Genomic DNA, 12239 nt, shown 5'->3' with positions numbered 1-12239 from the left:
ATGCCATGTAAAGGTGAGAGTTTTTCTGTTTTGCTTTTTTTTATTCATAGTGTTCTTTACAACTTCAGTCTTTTCAGAATTGGGTCTTATGCCCAAGTGAAAAATTAATAGGGGAGAGAATGTTAGGATATGGGGCAGGAGACTTCTTGACTTAAGAATTTCTTTGACATGATCAGGATCAGGTATGACAAAGTTAACTAACCATTAGTATAACTGATGCCCTTGCAGGAGGGAGCACTGGCAGTTGCTGGGTAATTTGAAGACTACTGTGGAGGGTTTGGTATCAGCCAACAGCCCCAACGTCTGGTCCAAGTATGGTGGCCTGGAAAGGCTTTGCAGGGACATGCAGAGCATCCTCTATCATGGGCTCATCCATGACCAGGTATGTAGACCTTTTCTTTTTTGCCAGATTGGCTGAATCACTTGTTGGAGAGAAACAGTTGCATCAAGTTGTTGGCAGTGAGAAGATGAAGGCCACTAGTCTGTGAGTCCTTGAGGGCAGGCCTGTGATATGATGATGACGAAGAGGAGGATAAGGACAATGATGAATCATTGGGATTTTCCTCTTAGGAGCATCCTAGGACACATCTGAGAAATACTTACAGATTATTGTCATTTTTAGAATATCCTGTAAGCATCATTTTGTAGACAAACTGGTTGATACTTATGAATGGTAGTTTTATCTATAGCTTAAATTTTTTTCAGTATAAACTTTATTGATTTTGAGTTTCTTTTCCTTAATGTCCTCAAACACTCTATTAAGCTTTGAGTATTGAAAATGAGTGGACTCTAATAATACTTAATGGTTTTTGCTTTATCTTTGGCAATTTCTCCGTTTGTAGTGTTTTAAATAAGCTTTGGTTCTGGATAAAATTGTCAAGTGAGTCATTGGATCTGGGTCTACTTTTTTAAAAATCAGACCTTACAAATAGGTACATAATCACATCTTCCCAATCACTCATGCTCTTCTCCTGTCTGGGCCTAGTATTCTTCCTTGGAACTCTTTCTCCTGAGCCAGGCTTGTCTTTCTTTTTTATCAGGATTTAATCTCAACTAGCAGTCACATTGGAAAAGATCTGATCAACTAATTGGTGTTTAAGGTATTCATAGTTCATAGGATTTAATGTGCTACCCTCCCTTCTAAAAATATGTGTATAGAACCTCTGAGCAATATCTTTAAACTGGTGTTCCTATTGGATATTTTCAGAATTCAGTGGAAAAGTTGACTTAGGTTAGATTTTATTAACTGAGTAAGTTCTGGAAGTGAGGCCCTTTCTCTTAGAAGAGTTTTAAAGATGGAAAACATTTATCCTTTAAAGATCTGAAGTCTTCTTAATGTTATCATTATTAAAACACCATTCGAGTAATTTGGAGGCAAAATGTGTAGTAGACTAACGAAAGTCTTTGGAATCAAACAGAACCTGGATCGAAATCCAGACTCAGTGCTCAGGTCCTTTGGGAAAAAATTGACATAGTAGTTACTATTATGGACTTCTGAGTCAGACTGCTCATATTTTAATCTCAGCTTCACCACTGTGTGGTATTGGGTAAGTTACATAGCTCTTTGTGCTTCTGTTTCCTCATTTGTAAAATGAGATAAGGCTGGTACCCTACCTCATAGGATTGTTGTGAGAGTTAAATGAGGAAATACATGAAAACCATTAGAAAACATAATAAATTGTCAGTCAGTCCTGTTAGGTAATTTACTTAACTTTTTTGAGGCTTGCTTTTCTCATCTGTAAAAATGAGGATATTATTATTTATATCATAGTGTTTGATGGAAAAATTAAGTGAAATAGCATACAAATTTGCCTAGTGCAGTTTGTGGCACATAGGAAGTAATAAATGTTCCTTTCATTTTTTAAGTTTCATGTTACATGTGGTCCTATGGAAAAAATAATTATGAACACTGGAATTTACAAAACAAATAATTTAATCCACTGCAGTCTGGTTTCTGCCAATACCACTGGTGATCTTGCCACTGAAGTTTAAGTAAAATGACATCCATTTTACCAAATCCATGAAGATTTCTGCTTTGAACACTGCCTTATGTTCTTCACTCTTGACCATCATCATACCTTGACTCATATGGCGTTATTATCTTCTATCTCATAGAGACTTTCTACCTAGGTGACCACTCCTTAGTTTCTTTCCCTGGAGTCTCTTCCTCTCAGATTTTAGTTTTTAACAGGGTTCTCTCCTACATTGTTATCTCTTCTTACTTTGCATATTTTCCTGAAACAGTCTTATCCATTTGCGTTTTAACTGTCACCTAAACGCTAATGACCTTCAGCTCAAACATCTCTGCTGAACTCCGTATCCACAAGACTGGCTGTCTGCTATACATTGTCATCTGTCTGTCCAGACTACAGGCCATGCACAGCACAACTTAAAACAAACTTATTTTCTGTTATGAGATTGCCCTTCCTCTTGATATTTTTAATACTAATTTGTGGCATTGCCAGCCACTCAGTCTTCTAAGCCAGAGACTTGGGAATTATGCCAACGTATTTTACAAAAAACTCCATACAAGCTTCCCAGGCTGATGACAAAAATAGCTACCAAATTAGTGGCACTACCATTTAGTGGTTAAAGAACTTGTGTCTTGATAGCAAAAGGGTTTTTTCCTTGCCTCTGTTACTAATTTTACATTGTCATCTAGAGTAATCACTTCACCATATTACAAGGCAGTTTTACTGTCTGTGCCAGAAAGGAAAAATGTGTCATGATGAATTAGTAAAGTCAGTGAATTCTCCAATGAAAGATGCTTGGTAAATACAAAACAATATTAGCATACCTTGTATAGTTATTAATAAATGATAATATCTGTGAAGGCACTGGTCTCAGAATGAAAAATATTAAGGAAAATGGTCACCTGCAAAACAGAAGTAGTGTAATAAGTGAAAGCAGAGCAAACTAGGCAAATTTGTCACAAACACACACTTAGCAACTACAGGCTCTAGTGGGAAGAATCAAAAACAAAGATCCATACCAGTTTCACTGCTGCTCTGTTCTGCCTTGTAAAGACCTAAAAATTAAAGTCTGTGTCAAGGACTTGTTTTTCCCCTTCGTTTCCTCCCTGAATATTAAGGCTTTCAAAGGCTTCTGGCTGCTTCGTCATCAGGCAGCTATTCTGGGTGTTGTGCCCTTGGAGAGGGGGAAGGGATACAATGACTCATGCTGGTCATATCACTTCTGTGCTTTCGTAAGGATGTGTTATGGAATGTGAAGTGTATTTTTAAAAATCACTTGGGGCTTTAGGAAAGGTATAGCATCATGACCACATTCTTAGAGGGATCTCATTTTCCTTGACAGCCTGCATCTGGTCTACCTTTTAGTCCTTCTGATGCAGGATGGGTCTCTGGGGATGCTTAGGGCGTGCCCCCCTGGCGGTAAAGCTAGTGTCCAACTGACAGCACCTGGAGAAAGGGTGCAGAGGCCGATTGCGGGTGTTGACATAGTTATAAGATTTAGTCAAGTCTCGCTCAGCCTGGGCACTTTGTCTCCGAGCCAGCACAGTTGAGGTAGGGAAGCAGGAGAAAAAGGCCTGGAACTGGCTGGAGGCACTCCCAGTGCCAAGGTTGAGAGTTAAGTCCCTGGCAAAAGGCTTAAGTTTTGATTTTACAGAAGGTCAAGGTTCTGCTCAGGTCCAGCCTGAACTTTAACCTCGACTTGGTGACAACAAAGGAGGTGATGAACAAGACAGACAAAGAAAGGAAAAGAAGAGATCAGCCATTGTAACTCTTAAGAGAGACGAAAGAAACGGGTCCATTACCGTGAAAAATCCCCCCTGAACCTAGGGCAGCGTCCTACCCGTCGTTCCTACTGTGGGATTCCTATAGCAAGGGGTGATGGGGGCGTCCCCCGGCATTGCATCCCTTGTGTACCTTCCCTGTTATGCCTGGCAGTAACAGGTGCCTGGTGCCTATTCTGCCTGGCAACATAGGCCTGGTGAATGGTCCCTGAGAGAAAAGGAGAAAGAAAAGGAGCCATTACCTTGAAAGTCCCCCCATTGGGGTTCCTGTAGCAAGGGATGATGGGGGCATCCCTTAAACATCTTCCCTATTCTGCCTGGCAGTAATAGGTGCCTGGTGAATGGTCCCCAGGATAAAAGGATAGAGAAAAAGACAGTGAGGAATTTTCCGCCAGTCTGGGGGACATTCTACCCAATTGCATCCTAGAGCCATTCTCCCAAGAAGGGGTTCCCATACTCCACCAAAGGTTAGAGTTTGGTACTTTCCTTGAACTGGAGTCCCGATTGGGACCTTCCCGCAGTTCGAAGAGTGGTCAGATGCCGTGGGAGGGATCCCAATCCAGCCTTAGGAAAAGAAACCTTCCACGGGAGTCTTGGAGATTGGCAGCCATCCTAATGACTTAAGTGGCTGACCCGTGCCCACGTAAAATTTGTCTATTAGAGATAGAGTCAGGAAAGAATGGATTAATTCATTCTCCATCACCCTGAGGCTTAAGGTACTGATTCTCTTCAAGCTGAATGCCACAATTTGCCCCATAGAGTAGCCATGGGCAGCAAACGTGGATTCATACAGCTGTCCAAGAAAGTTCCCGATGGAGAAGTGAATTTAGATCCATCCTCGAAAAAGAGAAAGGCACAAGGAAGAAAAGGGCTCTTACCAGAACTCGAGCTCACAAGCCGATGAAGCGAGATCCCCGTACGGGCCACCAGAAATGATGCGGGGTAGGTGAGCCGAGGAGTCGAAAGAAAGATTTCTTAGACTCTTAAGATCTGGCAGTAGTGCTCTTTTATTTAGAGAGTAGAATAGCATGGGGACAGGACCCACGGGCAGTCAGAGCTCCTGCTGCCGCTGCTTCTGCTGCCCCCGCTGGCAGGGGGACAGGGCCCATGGGCAGGCAGGGCCGCTGCTGCTGCCCCTGCTGGCAGGGGGACAGGGCCCATGGGCAGGCAGGGCCGCTGCTGCTGCCCCCGCTGGCAGGGGGACAGGGCCCATGGGCAGGCAGGGCCGCTGCTGCTGCTCCCGCTGGCAGGGGGACAGGACCCATGGGCCCTGTCCCCCTGCCAGCGGGGGCAGCAGAAGCAGCGGCAGCAGGAGCTCTGACTGCCCGTGGGTCCTGTCCCCACGCACCAGCTCTGCCTGCCCATGGGCCCTGTTCCCCTGCCAGCAGGGGCAGCAGAAGCAGCAGCAGCAGGAGCTCTGACTGCCCGTGGGTCCTGTCCCCACGCACCAGCTCTGCCTGCCCATGGGCCCTGTCCCCCTGCCAGCAGGGGCAGCAGAAGCAGCAGCAGCAGGAGCTCTGACTGCCCGTGGGTCCTGTCCCCACGCACCAGCTCTGCCTGCCCATGGGTCCTGTCCCCATGCCAGCGGGGGCCGCAGCAGCGGCCCTGCCTGCCCATGGGCCCTGTCCCCCTGCCAGCGGGGGCAGCAGAAGCAGCGGCAGCAGAAACTCTGACTGCCCATGGGTCCTGTCCCCATGCTATTCTACTCTCTAAATAAAAGAGCACTACTGCCAGATCTTAAGAGTCTAAGAAATCTTTCTTTCGACTCCTCGGCTCACCGACCCCGCATCACTTCCATGAGGCAAGGCATATGTGATGTCCCCTTTTCTGCTGCTTAGAAATGTGGAGACTCTCAGTCCCTGAGACTTCTCAGCTGAATAGGAAAAATGAAAACATCCCCATTTTCTCCATCACCAAGCAGAAACCTGTTCTTGGCGATATAGATGGCCCAATTTAAAAAAGAACAATAATAGTAAATACTGCTGTGTATTTTTCTTTTCTAAATATTTAAGTAATATATTTTTATTCATTGAAAATTTGGAAAATGCTGCTGAAAGGAATTTAGAAGAAAGTTAATATCACTCATAATCTCAACACCAAATAATAACAGTCACTCTTTAACATTTTGGTAGTTTTCTTATTTTTTTCCTATGCATTTATGTGCTTTTTAAAATATCAAGAGTGTACTGTATATATCACTCTGTAACTTGCTTTGAATAAAAAATATTTAATTTTTTAAATAGTACATTTATACACTTAAGAAAACAAAAAGTGTAAAACCATGTACAGTGAAGTGTCTTATTTTCTTGCAATCCCATAGGCAACTACTGTTTGCCAGTTTCCTTCCAGAGAATTTTTATGCTTATAAAAGCAAATATGAATAATTTTCTTTGCTAAACCTCCTGATTTTTCACGCAAATAAAAGCGTGCTGTAATCACTATTCTGCAGCATACTTTTTTTACTTGACTTATCTTGTAATTCATTCCAAATCATTACATAAAAAGCTTTTTTATTCTTTTTTACAGCTGTCGTTTTATAATATTCCATTGTATATATGTACCATAATTGATTTAACTGGTCCCTGGTGAGGACATTTAGATCATTTCCAATAATTTGCTGTTAGCAACAATGCTACAGTGAATAACAATGCTATAGTGAAATCATTGCAGTGTTTGTCTTTCTCTGGCTTACTTTGCTTAACATAATACCCTCAAGGTCCATCCATGTTGTTGCAAATGGGACGATTTTGTCTTGTTTTTATGGCTGGGTGGTATTCCATTGTATGTATATATAACACATCTTCTTTATCCAATCATCAGTCGATGGACAGTTGGGTTGCTTCCATGTCTTGGCTATTGTGAATAACGCTGCAATGAACATATCGGTGCATAAGTCACTTTGAATTGTTGATTTCACGTTCTTTGGATAGATACACAGTAGTGGGATAGCTGAGTCATATGGTATTCCTATGTTTATTTTTTTGAGAAATCTCCATGCTGTTTTCCATAGCGGCTGCACCAGTTTGCATTGCCACCAGCAGTGTGTGAGGGTTCCCTCTTCTCTGCAACCTCTCCAACATTTGGTATTTTTTTTCTTAGTGGTTATAGACATTTTAACAGATGTAAGGTGGTATCTTAGGGTAGTTTTGATTTGCATTTCTCTGATGATTAGTGATGTTGGGCATCTTTTTCATGTGTCTATTGGCCATCTTTGTATCTTCTTTGAAGAAATGTCTTTTCATATCCTCTGCCCATTTTTTGATCGGGTTGTTTGTTTATTTGTTGTTCAGTTGTGTGAATTCTTTATATATAATGGAGATTAACCCCTTGTTGGATATATGATTTGCAATTATTTTCTCCCAGTTGGTGGATTGTCTTTTGGTGTTGATCCTGGTTTCCTTTGCCTTGCAGAAGCTCCTTAGTTGGATGAAGTCCCACTTGTTTATTTTTTCCTGTATTTCCCTTGTTGGAGAAAACATGGTATTCAAAAAGATCCTTTTAAGATTGATGTCAAAGAGTGTACTACCTCTGTTTTCTTCCAGAAGTTTTGTGGTTTCAGGTCTTACCTTCAAGTCTTTGATCCATTTTGAGTTAATTTTTGTGTGTGGCGTAAGATAGTGGTCTACTTTCATTCTTTTCCATGTGGCTGCCCAGTTTTCCCAGAACCATTTTTTGAAGAGATTATCTTTTCTCCATTGTATGTTCTTAGCCCCTTTGTCGAAGATTAGCTGTCCATAGATGTGTCGTTTTATTTCTGAGCTTTCAATTCTGTTCCGTTGATCTATGTGCCTGTTTCTGTACCAGTACCATGCTGTTTTGATTACTATAGCTTTGTAGTATATTATGAAGTCAGGGATTGTGATGCCTCCAGCTTTGTTCTTTTTTCTCAGGATTGCTTTGGCTATTCAGGGTCTTTGGTTGCCCCATATGAATTTTAGGATTTTTTGTTCTATTTCCGTGAAGAAAGTCATTGGGATTCTGGTTGGGATTGCATTGAATCTGTAGATTGCTTTGGGTGGTATGGACATTTTAACTCTTCCAATCATGAGCATGGAATGTCTTTCCATTTCTTTCCATTTGTCCATTTATTTCTGTTTCTTTGATTTCTTTCAATGATATCTTATAGTTTTCATGTATAGGTCTTTCATCTCTATGGTTAAATTTATTCCTATATATTTTATTCTTCTTGATGCAATTGTAAATGGGATTGTATTCTTAAGTTCTATTTCTGCTAGTTCATTATTGGAGTATAGAAATGCAGCCGATTTTTGTAAGTTGATTTTGTACCCTGCAACTTTGCTGTAGTTGTTGATTATTTCTAATAGTTTTCTGGTGGGTTCTTTAGGGTTTTCTATATATAAGATCATGTCATCTGCAAACAGCAAGAGTTTCACTTTGTCCTTTCCAACTTGGATACCTTTTATTTCTTTTTTCTTTCTTAATTTCTCTGGTCGAAACCTCCAGTACTATGTTGAATAAGAGTGGCAGGAGTGGACACTCCTGTCTTGTTTCTGTTCTCAGAGGGATGGCTTTCAGTTTTTCCCTGTTGAGTATGATGTTGGCTGTGGCTTTGTCATATATGGTCTTTATTATGTTGAGGTACTTTCCTTCTATACCTATTTTATTGAAAGGTTTTATTGTAAATTGATGTTGGTTCTTGTCAAATGCTTTCTCTGCATCTATTGAGATGATCATGTGATTTTTACGCCTCATTTTGTTAATGTGGTGTATCACATCGATTGATTTGCTGATGTTGAACTGAACCATCTCTGTGTCTCTGGTATAACTCCCACTTGATCATGGTGTATGATCTTTTTAATGTATTGCTGTATTTGGTTTGCCAATATTTTATTGAGAATTTTTGCATCTCTGTTCATCAGAGATATTGGCCTGTAATTTTCCTTCTTGTGTTGTCCTTGTGTGGTTTTGATATCAGGGTGATATTGGCCTCATAGAATGAGTTAGGAAGCCTTCTGTCATCTTCAATTTTTTGGAATAGCTTGAGAAGGATTGGTATTAAATCTTCTTTGAATGTTTGGTAGAATTCTCTGAAGAAGCCATCTGGTCCTGGATTTTTGCTTTTTGGGAAGTTTTTGATTACTGTTTCAGTCTCTTTACTTGTGATTGCTCTATTCCGATTCTCTGTTTCTTCTTGATTCGGTTTTGGGAGGTTGTATGAGTCTAAGAATTTATCTGTTTCTTCTAGGTTATCCAGTTTGTTGGCATATAGCTTTTCATAGTAATCTCTTATAATCCTTTGTCTTTCTGTGGTATCTGTTGTAATTTCTCCTCTTTCATTTCTAATTTTATTTATTTGAGCCTTCTTTCATGTTTTCTTAGTGAGTCTAACTAAGGGTTTGTCAATTTTGTTTATCTCCTCAAAGAACCAGCTCTTAGTTTCATTGATCCTTTCTACTGTTTTTTTTTTTTTAGTCTCTGTTTCATTTATTTCTGCTCTAATTTTTATTATTTCCCTCCTTCTGCTGACTTTGTTCTTCTTTTTCTAGTTCTGTTAGGTGTAATTTAAGATTACCTATTTGAGATTTTTCTTGTTTGTTGAAGTGGGCTTGTGTTGCTATGAATTTCCCTCTTAGAACCACTTTTGTTGCATCCCACAAGTGTTGGTATCATGTATTTTCATTTTCATTTGTCTCCAGGTATTTTTTAATTTCTTATTTGATTCCTTAATTGATCCAATACTTGTTCAATAGCATGTTGTTTAGTCTTCACATATTTGTCACTTTCTCAGCTTTTTTTCTTGTGGTTGATTTCTAGTGTTATAGCACTGTGGTCAGAAAAGATGCTTGATAGGATTTCAATCTTCTTAAATTTATTGAGCCTTGCCTTGCTTCCCAATATATGGTCTATCTTTGAGAATGTTCCATGTGCACTTAGGAGAATGTGTATTCTGCTGTTTTTGGATGGAATGTTCTATATATATCTCTTAAGTCTATCTGGTCTGGTTTTTCATGTAGGCCACTATTTCCTTGTTGACTGTCTGTCTGGATGATCTATCCATTGATGTAAGTGGGATTTTGAGGTCCCCTACTATTATTGTGTTGCTGTTAATTTCTCCCTTTAGGTTTATTAATAGTTGTTTTATATACTTCGGTGCACCTGTGTTAGGTGCATATATATTCATAAGTATTACATCATTTTGGTGGAATGTCCCTTTTATCATTATATAGTGCCCCTCTTTGTCTCTCACTGCCTTTTTTATTTTCAAGTCTGCTTTGTCTGATATAAGTAAGGCAACACCTGCTTTCTTTTGTTTGCCATTAGCTTCAAGTATCTTTCATCCCTTCACTATGAGCCTGTATTTGTCTTTAGAGCTGAAATGTGTTTCCTGAAGACAGCATATTGTTGGTCTTGTTTTTTAATCCATCCAGCCACTCTCTGTCTTTTGATTGGAGAATTCAATCCATCTACATTTAGAGTGACTATTGATATATCAGGGCTTAATACTGCCATTTTATCTCTTGTTTTCCAGTTGTTCTATATTTCCCTTCTATTTCTGACTGCCATTTCAGTTTGGTGGTTTTCTGTGACCGTTTTCTCAGCTTTCTCTTCATTTGTGTTTTGTGTCTCTGCTCTGATTTTTTGTTTAGTGGTTACCATGAAGTTTGTATAAAAGATCTCATAGATGAAATAGTCCATTTTCTGATAACGTCTTATCTCATTAGTCTAAATAGGTACCATCTCTTTCCTCTTCCCCATCTGAGTTATTGTTGTCACAACTTATTCTGTTTTGTGTTGCAAGTTTATGATTAAAATGAGGTGTTTATAGTTATTTTTGACGCTTTCCTTCCTTTTATCTTTTATGTTATAATTGTTTGCTAACCTGTTCTGATAAAGAGCTGTAATTTTCTGATTTTGTCTGTCTATTTCTCTCCTTGCTCAAGGCTTTGTAAACCTTTGCTTTTTGTTTCAGGTATGATCCTTGATCCTTGCTTGTAAGGGAGGTCTAGTGGCGATGAACTCCCTCAGCTTTTGTTCATCTGGGAAAGCTTTATTTCTCCATCGTATCTGAAGGATAGTTTTGCTGGATAGAGTATTCTTGGCTGAAAGTTTCTGTCTTTCAGTATTTTGAATATGTCATTCCAGTTGCTCCTAGCCCGTAAGGTTTCTCCTGAGAAATCCACTGAAAGCCTGATAGCAGTTCCTTTGTGAATTATTCTCTTCCTCCTTGCTGCCCTTAATATTGTTTCTTTGTTATTGAATTTTGCCAGTTATACTATTATATGGAGAAGGTCTTTTTTCACTGATGTAATTAGGACTTCCATTGACTTCATATACTTGTAAGTCCAGTTTCTTCTCCAGGTTTGGAAAGTTCTCATCTATTATTTCTTTGAACAAGCTCTCTGCTCCTTTCTTCCTCACATCTCCCTCTGGAATACCTATAATTCTTAGATTGCTTTTCCTAGTTGAATCGGATATTTCTCAAAGAATTTCCTCATTTAAAAAAAATCTTAGTTCTCCCTCCTACTCCACCTGAAGTATTTCTATATTTCTATCCTCTAAATTAGTAATTCTGTTCTTCATAATGTCACCTCTGTTTTTTAAGGTTTCTAGATTGTTTTTTTATCTCATTAGTTGTGTTTTTCTTCTCCAGAATTTGTTTCATTTTTTTATTAGAGTTTTAATCTCTTTTATGAAGTATTCTTTCTGCTCATTAATTTTATTCCTGAGTTCATAGAGCTGTCTTTCTGAGTTTTCTTGTAACTTGAGTTTCTTTATGACAACTATTTTGAATTCTTCATCATTTTAGATTGTAAATTTCTGTGAGCTCAGGATTGGTTTCTGGAGACATCATTTTCCTTCTTCTCTGGAGTGTTAATGTAGTTCTTCATGGTGTTTGATGATATGATCCTTTGCTGGTGCATAGTGGTAGTATCAGGTCGCAGATTCCACCTGCCACCTCTGAGGGGGCAGGTGCTGTGTTTTCTGAACCCACTGCATTTCCTGAAAGTTGTGCTGATAGGGCTCGTCTGCATTTGCCCCCTGGCTGCAGCTGCTTGGCAGGTCTCACACATGCACAAGTGCTCTGGTGTGGAACTGCTGCCTTGGTCGGGACCTGCTGAGATGGTGCACTAGGGGAGAGGGGAGGGGCACTTTCTTTCTCACCTGCAGGCCCACTCCGGACTCTTGGGTGATTCACCTGGGCTGCTGCACTTGATGAGAGCACCCTTGTGGTGGCTGAGCCATGCCACTCAGTGCGAAGTGTTCCCCTTGGCCAGGCTGCAACTCTGAAAGCAAAAGTGTTCACCTGCAGGCCTGCCTGCTCTCCCACCTCCTCTTAGAGCCATGTACTGGCTGCTGTGTGAGGACTTGTGACCTAGATTTATGCCACTGGGGAGGAAGAGGGGATCTGCTCACCTCCTTCCACTGCTTACGAGGGATCCAGTACCCCCATCTTCAGATGTATGGCTGCATGGATCTCTCAGGCATCCTGTTGTGCTGTGTATGGAATCCTCTGTTGGTTAAT

The 12239-nt window shown here is 40.2% G+C and overlaps 1 protein-coding gene and 1 long non-coding RNA gene across 51 annotated transcripts in view; one reads left to right on the top strand and one right to left on the bottom strand.

Annotated features, from left to right (window-relative positions):
* Nucleotides 1-12239, top strand: part of RUBCN (rubicon autophagy regulator) — a 68124-nt gene that overhangs the window by 22956 nt on the left and 32929 nt on the right. For all 50 annotated transcript variants that reach the window (XM_070243587.1, XM_070243603.1, XM_023623581.2 and 47 more), the window contains one exon: nt 229-382. In XM_070243587.1, the coding sequence (XP_070099688.1) occupies nt 229-382 (154 nt within the window). The remainder of the gene's footprint in view (nt 1-228; nt 383-12239) is intronic.
* On the bottom strand, nt 20-3139 carry LOC138919206 (uncharacterized). The gene is made up of 3 exons (XR_011429204.1): nt 2993-3139; nt 2798-2875; nt 20-504 (listed from the first exon to the last, which is right to left on the bottom strand). It is a non-coding gene; the product is annotated as an uncharacterized lncRNA (long non-coding RNA).

The sequence above is a fragment of the Equus caballus genome, chromosome 19 (assembly GCF_041296265.1).
Source record: "Equus caballus isolate H_3958 breed thoroughbred chromosome 19, TB-T2T, whole genome shotgun sequence".
Classification (NCBI taxonomy): Eukaryota; Metazoa; Chordata; class Mammalia; order Perissodactyla; family Equidae; genus Equus; species Equus caballus.
Note: the sequence above shows the minus strand (reverse complement) of the source record. Positions and strands in the feature narration are given on the sequence as shown.